This window comes from Pteropus alecto, unplaced genomic scaffold (genome assembly GCF_000325575.1).
Source record: "Pteropus alecto unplaced genomic scaffold, ASM32557v1 scaffold7, whole genome shotgun sequence".
In the NCBI taxonomy this organism is placed as follows: Eukaryota; Metazoa; Chordata; class Mammalia; order Chiroptera; family Pteropodidae; genus Pteropus; species Pteropus alecto.
Window position 1 is genome coordinate 23,018,037 of NW_006494614.1, and position 24,318 is coordinate 23,042,354.

General features: G+C 35.3%; 2 protein-coding genes across 2 annotated transcripts in view; one reads left to right on the plus strand and one right to left on the minus strand.

Moving 5' to 3' along the window:
• The window catches only part of COL9A1 (collagen type IX alpha 1 chain), an 88,103-nt gene extending 77,417 nt beyond the window's left edge, over positions 1 to 10,686 (plus strand). The window contains exons 37-38 of the mRNA XM_006926405.2: positions 1,888 to 1,965; positions 10,158 to 10,686. Of these exons, the coding sequence (XP_006926467.1) occupies positions 1,888 to 1,965; positions 10,158 to 10,342 (263 nt within the window). The 3' untranslated portion in view covers positions 10,343 to 10,686. The remainder of the gene's footprint in view (positions 1 to 1,887; positions 1,966 to 10,157) is intronic.
• Positions 10,687 to 19,372: 8,686 nt separating this feature from the next.
• The window catches only part of COL19A1 (collagen type XIX alpha 1 chain), a 279,851-nt gene continuing 274,905 nt past the window's right edge, over positions 19,373 to 24,318 (minus strand). The window contains exons 49-50 of the mRNA XM_006926816.1: positions 19,678 to 19,755; positions 19,373 to 19,500 (exon numbers count right to left, since the gene is read on the minus strand). Coding sequence (XP_006926878.1) covers positions 19,373 to 19,500; positions 19,678 to 19,755 — 206 coding nt within the window. The remainder of the gene's footprint in view (positions 19,501 to 19,677; positions 19,756 to 24,318) is intronic.

Sequence of the window (24,318 nt, forward strand, 5' to 3'; positions counted from 1 at the left end):
TTAGTAAGTGGTCTTGACCTTGCTTTTTTCATTTAACAATATGTCATAGAGATAATTTCAAAGAGCTTCCTGATTCTTCTTCACAGCTGCAAAGTATTCCATTCCATGGAAGTACCATTATATATTTAACCATTTAATGGATAGTCATATTATTTTCAGTCTTCTGCCATTACAACAAGGCTGCAGCGAACAATACTGCATATATTTCATTTTTGTACAAATGTCAGCATGAGCTTTATATCTTCAGGATAAATTCTTAGAAGTGAATTGCTGTGTAAAATGGTACTTTCATTGATAATTTTGATAGTTACTGTCAAATTACCCTCCAAGTTACAGTCTTATCGCCAATGTGCAATAGTGTATTTTTCCACAGACTTGTTAGCATATGTTTAATTAAGCTTTGGAATTTTTGCTAATCTTATAGGTTAAATAGTATTCTTGTTATTCTAAATTTACACTGATTTTGTTATGAGAGTGAAGTTGGGGAATTTTTCATATATTTAAGCCATTTTTATTTCCTTTTACTGACTTTTTTTCTTCTACTGACTTCTTGCTCATGTATTCTGCTTATTTTTTATTGTGTTGTTGGCCTTTTTGTACTGACTTTAGGAACTTTTCATATTTTGGATCATAATGAAAAGGCCAACTCAAATCTGAGCTTATAAAATAATTCTCCTTTGTTTTCTTCTGGTTCTTAAATTTTATTTAAAATATTTGATAAATTTGTAATTTATCCTGGATTGTGGTATGAGGAATAGATCTGACTTTTAAAAAAATTTCCAGTTGTCTACCCACTTTTCCAACACTATTTATTAAATATATTCAACTTTTTCCCACTTTAACATGCCATCTTTATTACAAACCGAATTCCTGCACGTATGTGGGCCTGTTTTTAGACTTTCCATTCTGTTTCACTGGTCTATTCACATATCAGGACCACAACATTTTAATTGGTTTAATATTTGGTAGGATTAATTCCATCTAAGTTGCTTTTCTTTTTGGAGTTTTTGTGGTTATTCTGTCTTATGTGTTTTTCTACACAAACTTCAGAATCACCTCTCTGGTTTAAAATAATCTGTATTTTTATTGGGATCATGATGAAAAATCAACTTAGAAAGAAATCACTACTTTAGATGATGATGTCATTCCATCTAAGAACATTTTTCAAATCTCTTTGTATCCTTTAGAAATGTTGGTTTTTTCATGATAGATTTGCATATTTCTGATTAAATTTATCCCTAGTTATTTTATGTTTTAATTGCTATTATAAATGGGATCTTTTTCACTATATCTTATTACTTTTTTTGTATATTTGAAAATTATTGATTTTCATATATTAATCTTGTGCCTTGATTCTTTACTGAATTCTTTAATAAATTGTTTGTAGATTTTGAGTTGATTTTCTAGGGCTTAAAATATATACTTCTAGCACCTGAAAATACAGGTAATTTTAACTCCTCAAATGAAATGATAAATATTAGTGATAAAGTGGAACTGCTTATTGTGTTTCCTATTAAGCATCATGCTAGTTTTTGGGTTGAGATTGTATTTATTTATTTATTTATTTTTAATGTGAAGAGGGTAGTCATCGATTCTTATTTTATTGACTGTTGTATCAAGAATGCATGTTCAATTCTTTCAAATGTCTTTTTAGCGTCTATGGATATGAACATTTGATCCTCTCCCCCAATCTATTATAATAACATTTTTGCCTTGCTACGTACTACGATCTAGTTTGTGGCAACTTCATGACCATTTGGTTTCTGAGTTTTGGCTTTGCTTAAAAAATACAGTTTAAAAAGTGCAATATTTTATTTTTACAGATATATAAAATATATAGATATATAAATATATATAGAAAAATAACACTTCTCTAATGAAATGCAGGTGACTTGGGAGAAAGGGGGGAACGTGGCCCACCAGGAAGAGGTCCCAAAGGTTTGCCCGGAGCTACAGGTCTCCCAGGTAAGTGTTTTCTATGGCAGGATGAGGTCAAGAAATTGGTAATGAATAATAGGTAGTCTGAATTGGATAACATTTTAAAGAATTGCCCTTTGATTACTTAAGTGCATCAAGAGATAATAATGGCTGGCATCAATTTTTCAAGACCAACTTTAATGAAGAGTTAAGTGATCTCTAAATCATATCTGTATTCTTTGTGAGAAAATAAATTTCAGGACTTGAAATATTAATTTTTTGAATAGATGCTTTTAAAAATGGTTTCAAATTCCGGTCACAATACACTTGTTATAAAATTTTGAATGAATGAGGTCCTCTCCATTTCTAGCCCTGTTGATAGTTTCTTGTTTATTTTAACTGAAAAGTCACAGCAACAGGAAAATGAATTCAAGTTTTCAAACTATTCATACTGTTCATGTTGCACAGAGAGTAACTGAAATTTTATTTTAAAAGTTCCTGTTTCAAACATCCCAACCCTCCAGAAATCCATATCCAAAAATAAATGTATAAATAAATAAACTTGAACATTCCTACTCATAGCCACAAAGAGCCATGCACAAGCCACATAGCATTGCTATGTCGACTGAGGTGACAAAGTAGCCTCTATGCGAAGAATCTGGATTCTCTCACTGGGCATCTGTTCTCTCTTTACACACTGGTTACTCTGTCCCTCGGAGTCCAGGCTGCAAGACACTCATCAAGCCCAACCACAGAAGCAGCATAGCAAGATGGAAAGCCAGTTTAGTTTAAGAGCATGAATTCTGTGATGTGCTGCCTTCCTGCAATCTCTCTCATAGCTGTTCAGGAAGTCTCCTGAGGTGAGAGGGGTTGTGTAGAAAAAGGGTGGCACATGCTTTCACCATGGATTTGGAAAACTTGGTTTAGGGAAATTTAGAAAAAGAAATGATCATTTCTAATTCTGCCACAGGCTTACATATTTAATCATGGCTATAATTGCAGCCCAAAACATCATTGCTTTCTAATTATACATTTCATTGCTCCTGGGGATTGCTTTCTCATTAAAATACATTTTAAAAATATGAATACATTTGGAGATAGCTAGAATGCTGCTTTTTTAAAACTGTGGGCCTGTCAAGATGTTTTCACAAATTGATAAATTTTTGTTATTGAAAAAGCAAGTTTTCATGATTGGAAAAGGAAGGAATCTAGTTGGAACTAAATGGGACCAAGAGAAGAATATTTTAGATAAGTCTGGATTCATTGATGAATGTTTAGAAGAGATAAAAAGGAAATATAATTTACTGTGTGCTTTTCTCCTTTATCAACAGTAGCAATAGGAGGTTTTAAAGATGATAAAATATCATCATGACAATTTATTTATTTATATATGTGTAGGATAGATAACCTTACACTTTCTCTTCCCATTTTGTTGACAAATCGCTTAATAGTTCTTAGACCAGTAACTTGCACTATTAGCAAGATTTTCTTTTATCAAAAATATATTATAGTTTCTGGTGGCTGTTACTTTCAGAAAAATCTGTTGATAAACCATGTTTTGGGTTTTAAAATGGAAAGATTGAGGAAGACCAGCTCTATATAAAGAGTGTGCCATGAAAGGTGCATCATTCCCCACACGCAGGAACCCCCTAGAGGTTCCTGAGTCTGACTGGAAGGAGTTTATAAGTGCTCCTGGGCCACTGCTCTGCCTAAAAGAGGCTTGGCTGATTTGCTTTTTAGTACATCGGACATCCGTGAATGGGCGAAATGGTCAGTTAGAACAAGCTCATCATTGGAGCTCTACCTGGCCCTTATCTTGCCTCTCTTATGAAAAGTAAATTTGTCACAGCTGGTCCTAGATTTAATACTTAAATCTGATTTGTTAAAAAACGTTATAGGCTCCCTTTTTCAGGACTCCTAAGACCTGCCATATTCCTTTCTGCCTTTTGCCAGTCCTTGCTCCTTCTTTGCTTGGTACCGCTCTGAAATCTGGTCTTTGTTTTTCTATGCTTTTGTTACATTTTCACTGAGAGGATATTTGACATTATTTAGTAAAAAAAAAACCTGAGTTCCAGATTACTTTTTAAAACTTAAGGCTGACTTTCAGAAGCATGCAGTTTTCTAAGTGTTTCAGGACATAGGCACAAAGGGGCCGTATTTACCACACTCTTTGAGGCACCAGCTGGGGGCTTTGGATTTTAGGTCAGCTCACATTTTCTCTTCTCCACATAAATATGCCCAGCTAACAATTTCCCAAATCTATCGAGTTCCTGAATAAGAGCTTTTTGGGTCGTTCCTCCTCTAAAGCTTGTATTCCAAAAGTGGCTGTCGAAAGTGTAGGCTCCACAATTCAGACATCCTGAGTTCAAATCTTGACTGGGTCACTTACTAGCTTTATGACATTGGGCAGGTTACTTAATTGCTTGTGCTTCAGTTTCCCCATTTATAAAATAGTGCTGATAGTATATCCGTGATAGCGTAATTCTGAGAAATCAATCCATGTAAAGTGCTCAGGAAAGTTTCCGGCCATAGTAAGAACTCAAGAATGTTTATTGCTATTACTATTATTAATATAACAAATCCACTTTTGCTTTCTGAGGTTGAAGGAGAGCTGGGGGCACAGCTGGACCCTAATTAAACCCTTGCAGCCTTTTTCTTCTGTTCTCAATGGGCAATAATAAGCTATTATTCTCTCAGTCAGCACTGCCCCTAATACCTCAGACCTTCCCTCCACAAAAATCTACTTCAGCTCCAAATCACAAACGCAAAGTTCTGACTGGCAGTAAATTATTTCGTTGACTAATTGTCCACTGAGAGACTGGGCCATTTTTAATTTCCCTGGTAGAGCTTGGAATGTGATTAGGAATGTGATTTCCGGTCTCTCACAAACATAATTGTAATAGGGCTTTAGGGCCCAGAGGAATCTTCAATATTACTCTATGCAGGAGCTCTCTGAAACCTTCTAGATAAATATATATCTTACCTAAAAGAGCCTGCAGAACAGATATTCTACAATTTTCTTTGTTGTCCTTACTGTTGGATTTGGGACTCAAATCCTCCTGAATGGAAAAAAAGATCATTTGGTCATTCTTTGTGCTAACATACTTTATATATTTGGAAAAAAAAAAAAATGTAACCAATGCCTTCATTATCCATAAATTACCAGAATTCCTTTTTTCTTTCTGGACAGTTTTAGTTCTCATCTCCCCTCCATATCTTTCAGATTGTTCAGTGTTAAGTACTGTATGGCTTTTTGGGGTTGTAATACTACATTGCCTAATATAGATCATAGGTTATTATTATAGCCATTGCATTGACTATCGTTTTGGCTGCAGTGCTCTGTTGTTTAAAAAGGACACATATATCATCTAGTTTGTTTCTCACACCCAGAAGTAGACAAGGCAGATATTTAAGAAGCCTGGGCTTTGGAACCAGGCTGCCAGGATGTATGCACTGCTCTCGCTTATTTTCAGTTACTCTACCTCTTAGAGCTTCAGTTTCTCCTCTGCATAATCTACCTTATAAAGTTATTTAGGAGGATCTATGTATATGTTACTACATGTAAAACACTTAGAATAGTGCCCGGCATATGGCTAACGTCCTGCAAATTTAGCTGTTATTATTATTGTAATTCCTTTTTTTATACTTAAGGAATAGAGACTTATAAAGGTCACGTGTCCTGACAAAGATCTCTCAGATAATAAGTAATAGAGGCAAATATGTATGCTTCCTGCATCCAGGTTCACTTAGTGGACAAATTGATGAGCTGACTATCCATATGATTAGTTTGTCCTTGCCACTCCAGCCACCTGATTGGTATGTCCCATAACCACTTAGTCTCTTGATTTCCTTTCTGCCTCTCTCCAGAGCTGTATGGATCACATTAGAGACCCCTGGGGCTTTAGAATACTTCCAATCTCCCATCTACTTTTCAGTTTCTTACCAGAGAGCCCTATAATGCTATTACTTGATTAGGTCATCTCATTAAGGGTAACTCTATGCCAGTTGCCACCGAACTTGCCTATTTGCCACTAGTTCCTTGGCACTCTGAAGATTCTAAGGAAAAATATTTAGTAATGGCTCCTGACTTCCTCTGTGTGCTTTCAAACTCACGAGGGAAAAGGAGTAAGTTAAATGAGGGGTGTGACCAGGAATGTGACCAGGTAGAATTCTGAAAATAAGTGAAATAAGTGTGACCAGGAATGTTTTTCCTTCCTGGACATGGAGGGTAGAGCTGGCTTTGTTCTGGGCCACCCTAAGTGATTGGCCTATCCAGATTTCTTGTGCAAAATTTGCATATAGGTGAGCTTTGCTTCTGAATATTGAGTGGAACTCCCTCTCCTCAAAAACAAACAAACAAATAAACAAAAAACAAAGGGCACACTCAACTTAGGCTTAAGTTTAGCAGTAGTCATTTATCCTATTTCCATTTCTATTTTTCAGTTGTGGGGATCTTACGTAAACAAATGACAATACATCAACTTCTTAAACATACATGCTTTGTCAAACACCTCAAAAATAAGCTCAGTGTAAGGTGAGAAATATAAGAAAGTCCCTGGCACATATAAAAATTTTACATAACCAGTGGATAAATGATCAAATACCCTCATTAATGCTGAAATTTATTTGCAGGTTTTCTTTCTTTCTTTTTTCTCTTTTTTTAAAGCCCGCATACACAGTCCTTTTCATTCTGTAGCCTGCATTAGATCTTTTTTCAGAACGTTCCAGCTGGGATTGGCCTCCGTTGATGGATCATGTCTACCCTCTAGTGTTTGCACAGGGAATGACAGACATGTATTTTTAAAAATCATGAAATGTTTGGTAATGTCATTTTTACAGGACCTTGAAATTTCAGAAAACTGTAATTATTAGGCAGTTAGTATAGCTAACATGCCCATCGGGCTGGTAAAGCAGAATGAGAACACTTTATATCTGTGCTTTTCTATTCTTAAGACTTGGAAAGTAGTTTATCAATATTCGTTAATGCAGCTGTTGTACCTGAATGACTTGGACTGCGACATTGTTTTGCCCCCAAATTAGGCTCTGACACAATAATTTTAGAGCATCTTAGAGTAAATGCCCAAGATCAGAGCTCACCAGAAACCAACAATCTGTAATGTGGAGGCTGTTTTTTTTCTCTGGCCATTTCTACAGGGCAAAACCTCAGGGGAAAAAAATCCTTAGTTTCTAATGCTAGGCAGAGCTCTATAAGAATTAATACTTACTCTTGGCTATTGTGCTTCTTTCTACTTCCTGGTCAATTCAGGCTCAATGAATTAAACAAAAAACACCACCACCATCACCACCACCTCTCTCTCTCTCTCCCTCTCTCATAAGCAAATTAAAAGGTATGGAAACACGGTTAGGTTGGGTAGTGTTTAAGGATTCTTGTTTATAACTCCAACACTTTCTAGGGATATGATTATGGACAATTATTTGACCTTCCTAACTCTCAGGCTCTCAGGTTACGTGTGAGGAAAATGGATCAATAGTGAGCACAGTGCATGGTGTATGGTAAAGGCAAAGCATTTTAGAAGTGTTTGATGGTGATGATGATGACGATGGCGACATCACCCAAAGTTCTAAAGGGTAAATTGCTGTCTTTGTTAAAGGGAGAATTGAGCTAGACATGCTTTTCATAAAATAAATCAAGGGTAGACAGGATGGCTTTGTCGACTTTTTCCTCAAAGGATGAATAGGAATCTGGAATGAACTCAGCAAGTGACAAAAAACCTCTCCTAGATGATGTTGAAAAGGGGACCTAAACTTGAAAATCTATAAAAGGTTTCCTTCTACTTAATATTATGTCTTAGAGAACACATTCCCTGAAATTTAAAATTTTACACAGGAGTCTAGCTCTACGAATGTTAAACAAAAAATTCGAATTCTTTGCTAATATTATGAACTGAGATATTTATTTAAAAACTCAGCTTCCTAGCTTCTCTTGAAAAGTATCAGAGGTTCTGGCAGCACTGCCCCCTATTCTGTCATGGCATCTATTAGCTAGAGCAGAGTACTGCTGGTACCCACTCTCTAGTTCTCCACAGGCCTCTCCTCCCTGTTGCCTCCCCAACGCTGATGTGGAGTATCACTATCCATTCCAATTTTCATTACACTTGTGCCATTGGTTTTCTTCTAGTAAAGACAGTGGGGAATTTCTGAATCTAGGGCCATTTCTTTATGAGACAAGGACTCAGCAAACAGTTTTTGTAAAGGACCATATTTTTTGGCTTTAGGGCCATGTGTTTTCTATCATACCCTTGTACCCTTGTGGGACAAAAGCAGCCATAGACAATATATATACAAATGACCATGGCCATGTTCTAATAAAACCATTTACAAAAACAGGAGTTGGCTCATGGGCTGCAGTTTGCCCATCCTGATCTACAGTCCTTGCCTTGTCCTTGTGGTCATTTAGTTTGCAACCTTTCCTTTGGGCATTTTCCTTCTTAATCTTGATTTGATTTTAAGGTAGACTTGCTATGACTCATTGGCAACATTGCTACTGATAAAGTGCATGAAAATCACCTTTTATATGAATTTATATCCAGGCTATCTTTTAAACCTGAAATGATCAACCTTTTAACTGCCCCCAGTGTTAGGAGATCTAAATAGGCTCTGCTAAAGGCATGGTTCTGTCTGAAGCTTTTTTACAGGTGCTCTGAGTGAGGGACGGACTTTCTCAAGGGCCTTGTCTTTGTAGGAAAACATATAATCACTGGCTTTATCACAACTTAATATAGTCAAATGAAAGCTTCTGGGATAAATGAGAGGAAGTTATCTATAGCCTTGAGCTTGACATTATCAAAGATGGTTATTCTCTTAAAACTTATTCGTATTTTGCCCTATAACATATGCTAATTCATAAGCATAATGAAAAGAATGAGATGTATGCAAAATAGTATCTCTAACTTACCTTCCTTCTAAAAGTATATGAGGTATGTGTAATAAGGTCATGTAATAAGACCAGACCACTATAATAAGACCAACAAAAGACATCTATAATACAACCCCTAAAATAGGAAAAGAAAACTAAACACCACCAGAAAGAAGGAAAGGAAACCTAAGCAAATACATAACTGAAGATACAGATCTGGCTTTCACCTTTTTGGCTGAATGGCCAAATTAAGATAGCTGAGGTGGAAGGAGGACCTCTATAAAACTTTCTTATTATTGCATATACTATTTGTTTTACACTGGTTTCTTATCACCACCTTTGCAATAATAGTATGAAAACATGGCTGGTGTGATAGGGTAAATGTTCAGCAGAAATCTCTCTTTGTTATGGATGCCTGGTGGGGTGAACCAAACAACTTTGAGATAAAAGGAAGAAATGCCCTACAGGAACTGAGACTGGTGAAGTCCCCATTGGGGTAAGCCCCTGATGAGAAGAATGTCATGGAATTTGTAAGGTGCATTGCACATTTTTCTAAAAGATAGTAATCAATAATATTCTCATAATCATAATAATAGTCCCCATTTATCAGATGCTTTCAGGCATAGAATTTAATTATAAGGAAGGCATTAACCCATCAGAAACTGAGAGATTAGTGACTTGCTAATGTCACCTTATCCATAAACGGCAGAGCTAGAACTTAGAGCCATCTGTCTGTCTCTAAAACCTGTTCTCCGAACCACTGAGGTATAGTTATCCCTGTCTGGATATTGATCACCATTAGAAATAAGGGATGCAGCTACTGGAGTGCTGTTCAAAAGAAATGTAATGGGAGTCACAAATTATAACTGTGTGAGTAATTTTAAATCTTCTAGCAGCCACATTAAAAAAGTCAAAAGAATTGGGTTAATTTCAATAATATAGTTTAACTCACAGTGTTCAAAATATTTTATCATGTAATAAATACAAAAATTATTAATGAAATATTTTACATTTTTAAAATAACATGTCTTCACAATTCGAGCGTGTTTTACACTTACAGTTCATCTCAGTTTGACTTAGCCACATGTCAGTGCTCAATAGACATGTGGCTAGAGGGTACCGTACTGAGCAGCACAGCTCTGCCAATGATAATGTGGGTTAGAGACGCTGAGGTCTTCTGCTTCTAATTTCTAAGAAACTGAAGTCCAATAAAGGAAGTTTATCATCATCATCATCCACCCATTTCCCAAAGCATTTATTAAGCTCCTATGTACACACTGCTGGTCTGCAGGTGTCCAGTGCCTTCTGTGTTTGCAGCCTTAAGTATTCTCCTGTTCACATTGCAACTTTTTGTGTGTTTCAGGTGACCCAGGTCCTGCCAGCTATGGGAGGAATGGCCGGGATGGTGAGCAAGGCCCTCCAGGGGTGGCAGGAATTCCTGGTGTGCCTGGCCCTCCCGGACCTCCGGGCCCTCCTGGTTTCTGTGAGCCAGCCTCCTGCACCATGCAGGCTGGTCAGCGAGCCTTTAGCAAAGGGCCAGATCAGTGAAAGGCTTAGTGCCTCATGGCTGTCCACATAAACCATGCCTGGCAAAGCAGCTTGGAGGAGAAACACCACCCAAAGCTGGGGCAAGAGGTGACAGAGTATTACCGTCAACGTTATAACAGAAGTCTTACTTGACAATGAGATTTAGAATAATGGTGCTATTCAGTAAATCCTCTGTTCTTTCCCTCGGAGGGGAGACAGCAGAGTCATTGGTAAAAAACGTAACAAACCTCCCTTTAAATAAATTTTATAATCCTGTTCCCAGGATCTTGAACTTTAGTGTGCTATACATATGTGATACATTGTGGGCCACTGTGCCAATAAACAAAAACAACTGTTTGGTGTACCTCAGTTGTAGTAGCGGTTATTTTCATTTTTACTTAGATGTTCTCAGATTATTGTTCAGCTATTTAGAGGACTGCAAACTAGCTATGAAGAAACCTCACTATAGCCAATAGTATTGGTGCTTAAAATCCCCACTAATGTACTCTCTTAAGAGGCAAGAAAATGCTGTACGTACCATATGGAATGAGACCTCACAGCACATGCTGCTTTTCACGGTCAGCCTGAATTTTTGTTGAACTGTACTGTATCCAAAACCTATTAACATTTTGAGCTCTTCTATGAGAAAACAAAAAAGGAATTTTAATACCCTGCCATTCGTAAGATTTATTGATGAGATTATTTATTTTTAAAGGTGGAGGTAACATCTCTGGTTGTACCAAAGAAGAAATAAATATGGTTTCTTAATCTTTTGCATGTTTTCTTGTAAATGATTACATTCAATAAAAAGAAGTCACTGCACTTATCTAGACACATTAAAAATTTTAAATTACTAATATTTCTACAGGCATATGTTTATATTAGTGCCTTTTTCTATAGAGAAATTAAAAAGCCTTTACTCTTCTCCTGAAGGTTACCCATTGAAAGAAATTCTTATGTGTGTGTGTGGTGTGATGTGGGACAGGAGCTTTGTGGACCTTTTTGAAATTCTAATGAAAGCTATGGACCTGAACCCTAGAAAAATGCACAAATGCGTATGTGCAAACATGTTTGCAGACTATTTCAGAGACTTCATAGACCCCCTAAGTCTAGCCTTGCTCTGTTTCTAGGTTAGAAACTGCTGCCTTCATTTCAATGGTTTGTTAGCTCCCTGCTATTCAAAACTTCACTGCTGCAAAAATGATTTCTGTTTCACCATTTTCTTATACATTTCATAAAGGCAGCTCAGCTAAAACACTGCATTCTTATCAATAAGATAGGTACTGCCTGACCACTCAAGCACTATATTACTATTTACATAATCACACTGGCTTGCTGTTTTATAAACATCTATATAAACTATCAACCAGATTTAATATATTCATTTTATGCCACAGTGCATATGAGTGACTTGTCCCAGGGCACAGCAAAAAACAGTCAATGTCTTCAGCTAGTTTATGGAACTCAATTCTCTCAAGTTAAGGGGAAGTGAGCCCTAATAGGGTTTGTGACATCACTTTCTTTCCTTGCGTGTATGTTCTATACGGTTAAAAAATTTAGCCCTGGTTTGTTTAGCCAAATCAATCATCATATAATCTGTATTTGGAATTCTTTCAAACTGCTTCTGGCATCTACCGCTGCATTTCTAGCATGGATTATGCTTAAGGAGAATCATTCCAACTTGGCTCCATAGATCAGTGCCATTTTCACACAGTGAGAAGGATGTAGAGTAGATAATTTTTTGGAAATAGAGATATCTGTTTGAACTAGTTAAAATGATCTTTATATAAATGGCAAACCTTTTCAGGTACCATGACACATAATCAAATAAATGCGAAGGAATTGTCTTGTATTTTCACAAAGGTGGTTTTATTTTAACTGGAGTGACATAATCAAATACAATAAAAGAAATATTAGATAATCAATTAAATGTGTTTCTTAGTTCTGCAATATAGTATTCATAAGAAAATTAAACAAAATAAAATTTCAAAGAACAGCTCATTCAAATGTTTTACAAACTTGATATATAAAAGGCTGTACAACGAGCTCCACAGATACTATAAGCAATACTGGAAATTACTTACAAATAGATTATGTAAAACTAGCAAAATCTAAATGATGGGAACAATCCATTATAAATTCAGTGGAGTGAAATAGTTTACAGAAGCAGTAAATACTTGACTGAGACATTGCAAAGAAAAGCGTCCAGCAAATCCTCTCCATGAAAGAGAGTTGATAAATGTTGAATTAGACCAAATATCTTTCTCTAGCAAAACAGAAATCTCCAAAACCTGTTGGAGATATTTTTAGAAACCGAATTAAGTGTCACCTAGAGCACTTGCTGAGAGAGGAGTATCAGAATAATTAAAGTTAGTTAGAAGCTGGCATGTTATTCAGGGGCAAATGGTTTCTGATTTCTTTCTAGTCAGTGCTTCTGTGGCATTACAATATGCTTTTCATCCCAACTATCTGACAGGTTGGTTAAAAACTATGGAAATACCAATCGGAACACATAAATTTACTGGCATGGTTTGGGATGACTGGCTTCTGTCTAGCAGATAAGTATGAATGAATAGTCCTATCAGTTATGTAATTGATTTAATTATTTATGGACACTTTATATTTCAGGCTACCTAAAAAATATTGCTATTCTTAAACATCATTAGTAAAATCTGATTTATTTGTAACCTGAAATAAACTTAATGTAAATCCCTACTTTAGAAGATAACCTCTGATTAAATTATTTAATTTTTGGCTATTACAGTGTCTCTGATGTATATCTCGCAGTTCAAAAATAAACCAATTTAGGAGGAAGATCACTCAAGATACATAATATCATACCAAGTAATAATAACATATGACTATAAATACACATGTTCAAATGCTCTTTAAACGATTATGGGATAAAAGGGGTCAAACATAAACAATTAACTAGAAGAAGTGTAACATATTTGTTAGATTATCAGAAAGAGGATGCTGATTGTTTTATTTTAGTTTTAACAATATTATTAATAGTCTTAATAAAAAGGCAATCCATGCTAACTTTCCCCTAAACATGCCTTCACATCCTGCTCTTAACTTCAAGTTTTCTTAGAATAATGAGAGAGAGAGAATAAATGAGGGAAATTGCCTTCAAGAAAGTAACTTTCTTTTCGAGATATATTTGAATTTGTCTTTGCCCTCCACGTTGAAAATTTGTGTGTGAAAAGACTTAAGAATATTCCTTAGAGAGCACCTGGTTAATTTGATATATCAAAAGGGGCTCTCAAGATGAGAATAGTTAAGAACTATGTAAATCATTTCCTCGTCTATGTAAACATATAAATCCACTGGCATGCTTTGATGTAATTAATTCCTGTTAAGGAAACATGGTATATATTTAGCTTCTTATTTCCTATTGCCTTATCACTGATTATTAAGAGTTTATATTTATGAGAAAGTTAATTGTGATATTCCTTATCTTGCTCAGGCCCCTCTACACCAATGAATCTCAAATAATTTTAGTGAGGAGATCGCTTTGTGGGACAAAAGTCTCAAAGGACGGCTTGCTCTCGGACTTTGACTTCTGCTAATATTTTCATTTGAAATCATTAGATCAGGCTTTTTATGAGCTGCCAGGGAGATGGATTATAACATTAATTATTATGACCTAAATATTGACTTGTGTGACAAACTTACAGGTTCCTTGGCACCTGTGTGGCTCATGCTTGGCATATGAGTACTTTTGGAGCATCCTGTCATTGAGATCTAACAAAATGGAACTGAAGTGTGGTGCTTTGGCCACAAGAGGTGGTGAAGAATTGACATAGTGTTAATAACTACACCTCAGAATTCCTTGATTTAGGGTCAAATTCTTTATTGCTGAGATAAGTGACAAGCTTATTATGCATCATGAATATATAGGAATAAAGGCCTCAAAGCACTATATCCACATGAGATTTAGAATAAAATTAGTGCCATTCCACTTAAGTATTTTGAATTAAGTCTTAAACAGTTTGATGAGGTAAGACAGAGAACAAACAAAATGAGAAAAAAAAATGCATCCTAGATGTGATTTTTAAAATAAATAGTTAAAAAACATGCGATAAAACAATCTGAACTTAAATATGTAAATATGCTGAAAAATATTTATCCTTAAAATATACTTTAAATAATACAGCAAAATAAAAAGTTGTAATTACCATCTTTAAACTCATAAGCTTATTATGGTCAAGCAGTACACACCCTTCTGACAAACTTAAATCTTATTGAGCTACCCTCTAAGTTTAGTGAAATTTCCTACTTTACTACTAATATTCACTTTTGACAAAATCATGAAGCAAGTAGCTAACTCGAGTTGTACCATATATCACTCACTATACGATCTGAACATGAAATTTTTTCTATGTAGATTTTCTTACACTTGGCTTTGGTTTTATAAGCCTGCCTTGTCTTTGAGGTAAATTTTTTCTGTTTTGGGTTTGCTTGTCTCAGTGAGTTTTCTCTGTGTTCACCTGGTTTTTTATTCAACTTAACTAAGCCAACCAGTTGCTCTGGCATGATGTTTGAGTTATAGTTCTAACTACAACATATGATAAAATTGAAGACATCCATGTGTCTTGTTTCCTGAGACTCCTAGTAGTTAAACAAATTTAATGTAATTAATGCTACCTTTACCAGCCAACTAATAAATGAATACAATGCAATGGGCTAAGACACTTTGAAGTACCTAAGCATAAAAGATACAAATTCAATTATTTTCTGCATCATCTTCTCTTAGAATTCTATGTAATCTCTGAGAGGAGATACAAAACGGGGGGGTACATTTCTCAACATTCCTCAACACTAGAGTGTTAAGAAAGAACATTTGGAAACAATGACAATAAACACTGTGTAGACATGAAAAAATGTGAAAAATAATTTCACAGAACAAGAGCAATGAACAAATCTGCAAAAGTATTATGAAAATTCACTGAAAAAACAGGCATATAAGTTAACCTAGAAATTCTCAGTCTCAAGAAATTATTATCAATGTTAGGAAAATTAAAATAGTATTTTTGAAAAATAGTGTCCCTTCTTACTTTTGTAAATAGTGATATCATTCTAAAAAAATATAACTATATATAAATCTAATTGTAAAATTTTAAGTACCTTAAATGATAAGAAGATTTTGAAATTGTGTAACTTTATAAATGGTCAACTTCTTATATTAAGCTAAATGCTTTTTACTCGTCTGTCAAAAGAGTATTCTGTCTAAAAGGTAGAATGTTTACTTAGGTGTTTTCATGCTAATCACTAAGATATGAGGGTCATGTACAAACAAATTTACAAATAGTAAATTTTCAAGTTAACTAGGTAGTTAACTTCACTAAAGAAATGAAATTGAAAGAGCCAATAAATCGAAGGTTATTGTGACTGCTTCAAAGAGATACTTAAAATGAGAAAAATATATAAATTACCAAATCATAAATTAACAAAAATTATTTACAAAAGTAAAAAATAATAAGTGCAAAGTCAAGGGTCTGATTTAGTTGTCCACTGAACTGTTTCTATCCCTACATTTTTGCAAGTGTTCAGTTCTTCTGATTCACATTGCTTTAAACACCATCTTGTGGACAAAAGGAGGTATATCACAGGTTCTCAACAGGTAAGAAAGACCGCAGAAAAGCTAAATATGTTTAACTTCTAAAACATATTCATAAAAAATTATTTTATAATCCAAACATTAAATGATGACTTTTATAGATAATATATCTTTAGATAATTACTTAAGCTATATAACATAAGTAACTAAAAATTTAAAATTTCAACAATTTCATAAAATATAGAAATAAGTATATGGGATTAAAGTCATTAACTAAATTACGTTGATCACAAGGTAAAAAAATTTCAAAGGTTAAGACTAGTTGTGTCTGTTATGCTTAGGAAAAAATGGTTAATGTCTTCGGTAGGAAAGAACAATGAACAGACTCATGAATAATTCCTTTTTTCTTTAGATTCCAAAGACCGTAAATATTAATTGAAGTCCTATCTTATTCTTTTCACAGATATATTTCTACCTGGAAGTGTTAAGTGATGTTGGTATAAAGTGTTTGACTGGAATTAAAACATACGTAGTGCAAACACTTTGGTAATTATTGTCATCATGACCTATAATTAATTCATATTTAAATACTTATGTTGTCTGGAGTCCAAACAGAATTCAGATAATTTGACAATTCTTCTTCCCTGCTGTGGACATTACTGACATCTACGTGAAAGTAAACAGACATTTTGGAATGAAATAAAATGACTCAAGAGTTGGCAACTGCCAAGTTACTTAGGGAAGAATTTCCCACCCTAATTTGGGATTTTAATTATCTACTTTCTTTTTATTAAAAAAATTAGGCAAATGCCAAATCTCTACTTTATTTGGTGTTTACACTGGCTGGATCCAGCCTTTCTTGCTATTCTGTGTTGTGTAGCACATATATAGAGATGAGGCAGGAACAAGTGTTGGAAGGTAAATAAATAATACAGAAGGGTGAGAGAGGATCATTCCATGGGGACACAGCCCCACTTCTCCAGTTAAGCCAAAGGCATATTTAGTCATATGTGTCAGTTATTAAAAAATGAGCTTGAATCGTTGTAATAGCTCTACTTTGTAATACATTTCATATGCCATTATATTCTTCCTCCCACTTAAATCACCTGAATAAATCCAAATTCTTTAAACAGGAATAAAACAGCCTAACATTAATGGAATTTAGGAAAAGAAAAATTCCTAAATATTCAATTTGTAAAAAAGGATGCATGGCACATTCTGTGGAATTAAAATGAACAGAAGTCATAAAACAAGAAAACAAATTGAGTCTTTTGATGTATATGAAAGAATTAACTCAAAGAAAACAAAGAAAAATACTTTGATCATTCAGCAAAAAAGTTCATGAAAACATTAAAATGATAAAATAAATACTGCTGGATTAGCAAAGAGGAATAAGGATAAACCACCTATTAATATGAAAAAAATAATCTTTGAAAACATAAAATGTTTATAGCCTTATGACAAATTCAAGTAAATTAATAAGTGGCAGATGAGTTGAAAGCTTTCAGAAAATTCAACATATTAAAGTTCAACAAATTAAAAGCTCAATATATACACATAGCACCAAGTTTAAATCTCTGTACATTTTTGGGGATTAAATGATCATTTTAATAAAAAATGCATATCTATATTCCAAATTGTATAAGTTTAAAACACAGCACCATTGTAGGTATTGCACAGGAAAGAAAATGAAGAAGAAAATCAATTTAAAGTTAAAAACACTTGAAATAAATAAAATGACCTTGAAAAATAAAATAAATAAACTTGGAATTGAAATATACAGCATAATTCAATAAGAAATAGCCAAAAGGTTGTACATATGCACAGCCATGTAGACAGTACCTGACCAGCAGTTTATTCATCTATAATGAAAACCAGTTCAACTCACGGGTGCATTTGAACAACGCCTGTCTTAATTTAGGCATGCTCCCTACACAACTCTGTTCACAGCTTTTTCCAATTCCAGTGGGCTTGCCTTTCTAAACTCATTTTTCAATTAACAGATAAAAGCAATCATCCTAGCTTGCTTTAGCCAAATTGAAATCTGCACTGTTCCTTGAAGAGGTGTAACTTGATTTCTGTGACAGGAGGGCTGTGGGTGGCAAGCTCTCATCTGGGGGATCCACTACTTAGATTTCAGCAACATCCTCATGGTCAATGTTCCAGAAAATCAGTTATTTTGAACCCACAGTTTCTCAAAAGAATCTATAGCTAGGCAATAAAAATACCGTTTGGTGATCTGGTTGGTGATCACTGTGTTTTCATTCCCTGTTGGAGGACGTGGTCTTTTGCAGCACCTGTTGTATCCCCTGCCCTGAGTGTTAACTCTTTGGTCTGAGTGCTAGTTGTGTGTTCGGTTCCATGGCTTTCCTTTGCTGCCCTGTACCTCTTGCTGCAGCTTCCAGAGAAACATGATTCTCCATAAGAGCTTTTGGGCTTCACTTCATCCACATGCATCTGCCAACACCGCGCATTCATCTTCTAGAGATGGGAGATTCTTTTCTAGTCACTACAAATCCCGTCCTTTGTTCTGATGGCTGCTTCTTGTTTTAAAGTCTGAGAGTGATGAGGTCAGAAGGAAAATGGATACAGGGGCCCAAAGACCTTACTAGACTATTTAAGCTTCAAAAGTACCAAAGACAGCTTGGTGCCTTCACCTCCAACCACCTCTTAGGGAAAATAACTTTCTGTTTCCCAAGTAAGAAACTTGGTGAAGGGACCACAGTGTTAGGCTTTTCTTGTGAAACATATAAAGTTGATTTTGTTCCTTCCTTTTCATGCAGTAAATATTCATGCCGGTGGTGACTGCTTTGAATTGAGTTCATTATATAGTATTAACAAAATCATTTCAGTAGTTGGCTATGATGGGTTTTTGAGCTCTCTGATAAAACAGCCTCCTGTTTTTTTCCAAAATATAAGTCATAAAGCAAAACTCTTATTGCCTATCTATTTTTTCTGCATAAGTAGGATGGATGTAGGATGGTATGAATTCTTCAGCTATGAAAAGTAGTCAAAAAACATTCAGCAGAAGCAATGCACTATATCAAAAAAGTTGATGAAATTTTTATCAATGATAGTTAATTTAAATGCCAAGAAAATTTCAAGGTAAGTCTGAAACTTTACAATTTAGAAATCAAAGGCCAAATACAAGTTGATGAAACTACAAAATGTACATTATCATTAGTTTACTAATTCGCAAGATGTAATTTTCTTTGGAAGAAGAACTAATGATAAGGTTTGTTTACATATTTCATAGAAAACCCTGAATAAAAATCAGTAACGGTGAAGCAAAACATATGGAATGAATTTGGGAAAATGTCTAAAAGTGCTGATACTGCAATTACTGTAGGAATAGGATTCAAATTGTTGCTGTTAATGTCTGCTTACACCGAAAAAGAAAAAAGCCACTCACATGAGAGTTTGACAATATTAAGAAAGCTTCAACAGCAAGGAGATATCACCAAAAATCAAGTCTTCCTCAGGTGTGTTTATTTCCCACCTGTCCGCTGTCGGGCATGAGACACAGGATAGAGGCAATCTTCTGGGTTACATCTTCCACTAGGTCCTGGGGGACCCTGGGGACCTGGGGCACCTGGTGAGCCTGGCAAACCCGGAGCTAATAAAATAAAAGACCCCATCAGAATGCAGATCACATATGGCTCTTTCTCCCTTACTCTAACCAACATGGATTACTCAACACCTCCTGTAGCGACACATAAAGGCCATAGAAGAGAAGGCATGGTTCCTGTTTTCAGAAGCTTGCTTGTATGGTGAAGATAAATATCACTATTACCTGATGTCCCAGGAAGACCCGGACTCCCTGGAAGCCCAATTCCAGGTTCTCCTCTTTCTCCCTTCTGTCCTCGGTAGCCTAAAGAAGAGACATATAAAAAGTAAAAGTGTTCTATGGCAACAAAGCACAGGGAAGAATCATTTTTTAGTCTATGATATTTGTGTAATGTGTTTAACATAAATAGTATATTAACTATCTGTTTCGCATCAACCACATTAAACTGATATATCAAATAGATTAGATACAATAGGCAACGAGGATCTTAGAAATATGCAAGTACTATAAAAAGTTGCAGCTAGTCAAACTCATGACAGTGAGATTCTTAGCACTGAAAATGATACCTAAATAACTCAAATGAATCAATCATACCTTCTTCCATATTGCTACAATAAGGTATGTGAGTCCTCAACAAGAATTCTGAGTGAGGAGTGGGTACAGGCTAATTGTAAGTACACTGAAAGAGTTCTGCTTACTACATGGACATGATAATATGATAACAAGAAGCTGGATCTTAGTCCAAGAGTTAAAGAGAGTGTAAGGGACAAAGCTCTAATTTAAATAAAAAAACATACATGAATCCACTCATCTCAGGAGTTGGAGAGGACAAAATCAAGTGTTTGTTAAAATCACTGTCTATAACAACATTATATTCTTTCTAAGTAAAGTTAAAACAACAACTCATGTTTTAACATGGTAGTTTGTAACTCTGAAGGATGAGGCATTTCAACAATTCTAGAAAGCAAGAGGAGACTGAAAGACCCTTCTAAACTCACTTCATCAATTTAAGATGCTGTAACCAAAATAAATTATGTCTAAGATCTCTGCACATTTTAAGATAAAATCATTCTTATTCCTGGATATGCTTGTTGTCATCTGAGGTAGGAAGATGACAATCTGTGCCTCTGGGAGCCCTTATCCCACCTTTTAGAAAGCATAAAACAATTTTTATCTGTTTTATATACTTGTATCCACGTAAGACTGTTTAAAGGAAATATCTTTGGCTTTAAGAGTTTCACAGTGATGGTAAATAGAGTTTTAATTTTTGACTTTTTCTTATTAAGCAGCTTAAAGATGGCTCCTAGTCCCGAATGAACAGAGCAGTCATGCAGAATCATGTGGACACACAGCAAGGATAGTAGGTAGGAGAGTATCTCAGTAGGAAATAATAGACCCTACCCTAGTCATGCCTTTCTATAAATGTGTTCTACTACAGCTGAACATGATAGAAGGCAGGATTTTAATGTAGGATGTAAGAGAAATTATTTCCCATTATTGTTGAGAATTAGACATCAGTTTTGTGGTTACCATTCTCAGTCTTGACTTGACCATACAGTGCACAACTGATTATCCAAATAATATTAGAATGTAATCACCATACCATTATTTCTTTGCTTTGGAGGTGTGACCTGACTATAAAAGTGAAAACAGTGGAAAATAGGATATACATTCAGGACAAATTTTGAGGTACATAATGGAAATATATCCAATGGGAAATTTTCACACATTTATGTCTGAAAACTATGTTACAGATTCTCAGTACAATCCTAGATCTTAGAGGGAACAATAGCTTGAACATTTGGCACAATATCCTATATTGATGTATATTCGACTTTAAATATTAGCAGGATTTCTTTTACATACATAACTTTCATTTAACATATGTAAACAATGAGGAAAAATATTTGTACTTAGGGTCATTTTGAAAGCACCATTCCAAATCTATTATTTAAACATTTCTACAGTAAAATAACACTTACTACCTGAGGTATATTTGATAGTAGAACCTAGATTTTACTATCACAGAAAGACTGTAAAATTGATCCTCAAGCTATCCCAGCAAGTGCTTAAGATCATAGGCTTAAAAAAATGAGGAATAAATAAAAATAACTAAAGATATATGAACTTTCTGTTAACAAGAGGGTTAATAAGACTATAACACAATTCCAAATGAAGACCATATCTGCTAAATCCTACATATTTAAATTCAGTTCTCACATTTTAACGTAATGCAAAAATACATTATTCCACATGGATTGAAGTGCAAAACAAGGAACAATAATTTGTATATTTGTATAGTGGGATAAAATTCACACTTCTCCTGTGGAATGTAATAATTTATTTGCACAAATCTCTCAGTTCATTAGGTTAATAACAACCTCCTATTACTAATAGATAAAGTTGTTGAATTGCACAAACCCATAAGAGCTTTCTACTCTCAAATTTCCTAAGAGGGTCCCAAACTCATTCTTTATGAAGGCTGTCATAAAGCCACAGGGTCTGATTTTATAATTGCTCCATGACAAAAACTTCAGATAGGAATGCTGATAAAGTCAGTAACAGCTTTGCTACTTCCTAGAATTATGCCTCACTGGAAACTTGGAAGAGATTGAAAGGCTGGTCTATCTGCAAGTGGACATGGATCTTCATGGCTTATAAATATGCAGGGTGACTGTTTGACATCACTGTAGCTTATGTAGAAAAAGAGAAATCAAACAAAAGCAGTGTCCTAATCTGAAGCATCTAGTAAGTCATTGAAGAAATTTGGTGCTTGCTGTAGTTTTTCAGGTAGTAGACTGTACTTATTTCTAATACAGAGATTTCCATTTCAACTCTAGGGATTTACTTCCAGCGTTGCACATCTGTGCATCCATAAGCATACTGGACAAATGAGACCAGTAAAGGAGTGTTACTGGTATTTTCGGAGAAACAATTCTACACGTGGATGCCTGCTGCTAGCCTCACGAGTTGTTTGGGCTTCCTGCTCGACTACTTTTCAGCCACAGCCTCCTTCACTCATTTTCAAACACACACACACACACACACACACACACACCCCTACCTCCCATTTCCTAAGGCCCCTACTGCTAATAAAGTTGAAAGGTCAAATCTCTATCAGTCACATGAACTACCTTATGAGCTACTGGTTTACAAATAACTGGGTTCCTTTATTATAAATCAATAACAACTAAACTTAAAAAGTTCAAAAATAGTATCCCGATAGTATCCTTTCAAAATTGATGAGGGCACACGAAATGTCTGGAAATGTCTGGAAACATGAAATGTTTTCTCCTATCTCCACATCTACTCAGTGTGTAGGGTTCTTTCTGAAAGGACAGGGCTTTCAAGTGTGGCATCTGTTCTTTAAGATTTTCACAGAGGTGGAGAACCAATTGTTTGCGAAAAGTTTAAATAAAGTTCTTTCTCATAAAACTCACCCAAGAGGCAAAGTCTTATTAGGAAAATTTGCCTCTCTTGCTTATATATGAGAATCCAGCTGGATCATGCTTCTTGGGGCTTCTTTAATCCTAATGTGGCACATTCTTGCTCATCTCCAGCAGCGCGAGCAATCAGGCCCTATACTATAGACCCGAGGTAGGAACTCATACCAAAGGAAATTCTCAGTGCACAGTGGGAAGGCAATAATCAGAAATTCATGGGATGGTTAAAATATAAAGCTGTCTGGAAATGCTTTTGAATTTAAAAAAGATGCCAACGATCACCTCCTTTGAGAATTTAGAAAAAAACACAAATGTGGTGACCAAACTCATTGGCCTTTATTTTCACTGCAAGATCAGGGTGCAAGAAAGAGGGTTCCACCAGTTTTCATGATCAGAATCTTGACAGGAGCAGTTGCTCTCTTTTTTAACTTGGATCGTGTGCTTCTAATAGTCTCACATCGATTTTCTCCTTGCTCTCTCTGTTTCCTGCTTCTCAGAATTAGCACAGGAAATTTATGAGACCCCTTAAAATGCTGTTCTTCCCTCAAGACAGTAAGATAATAAAGGACTCATTCTGTAGTGCAATGTCAAACCAAACCACTTTATTTCAAATGAAAATGAATTTCTTTCCTGAAAAACACTTAAAAATTCTTAGAAATTTCAGAGGAGCCACCAACAAACAAAATTTGTGAGTAGGCAGAACACACTGCTGCTCGGTGCCTACATTTTGTTTCCCTTTCTGTGCTGCATTTCTCACTTCAACTTTTTCGCAAACTCAGCAATGAAGAGGACTCATTCAGCCAATAACATCTGAGGTTTCTCGGTCACTATGGCAACAGTTTTATATGTATTTTTTTCTTTCCCTTTCGAGAAAACTTTTAAATCAAGTGGAGCAGAGCTTCTGAGCACTTTGTATCTATTTATCTATGAGAGAAAAACCCTTCAGTTCCTTGTGAACTCCTGGAGAGGCACCAAAAACCAAACTGTGGCCCTTTGTTTTCCTTTTTACAGTCAAATTTCTCTGTGGCTTTAGAGAGGATTATCAGTATAGTGTGACGGCAGGCAAATATTCCTTTAAAATGAATCCCATATTTTGCAAGTTTTATTTTTCTGTTGCATTTCTGGCATTCAGCAAATACTGGAAAGGAGATATCACATAAACGTAGAGGAGCCATCTAACTGAGTGACAGTCAAGACATGTCTGCTGTCAAAACCACTCTGGTGAGACCAAAGTTTTGTCAAGTTTAATGACCCTTGGTTTTAAAAAAGTTGAAAATCATTTTGGGGAAGTCTTTCAAGTTCAAGAATTGCATCCAAAATCCCTATCAGCAGTAGAAGTAGTCTGTAAGATCTCGGCAAAACAATGGAATTGCGGACTTAGCATTGTCTCTGACTGAGAGCCCACCAGAAAGGTCTTCCCTAC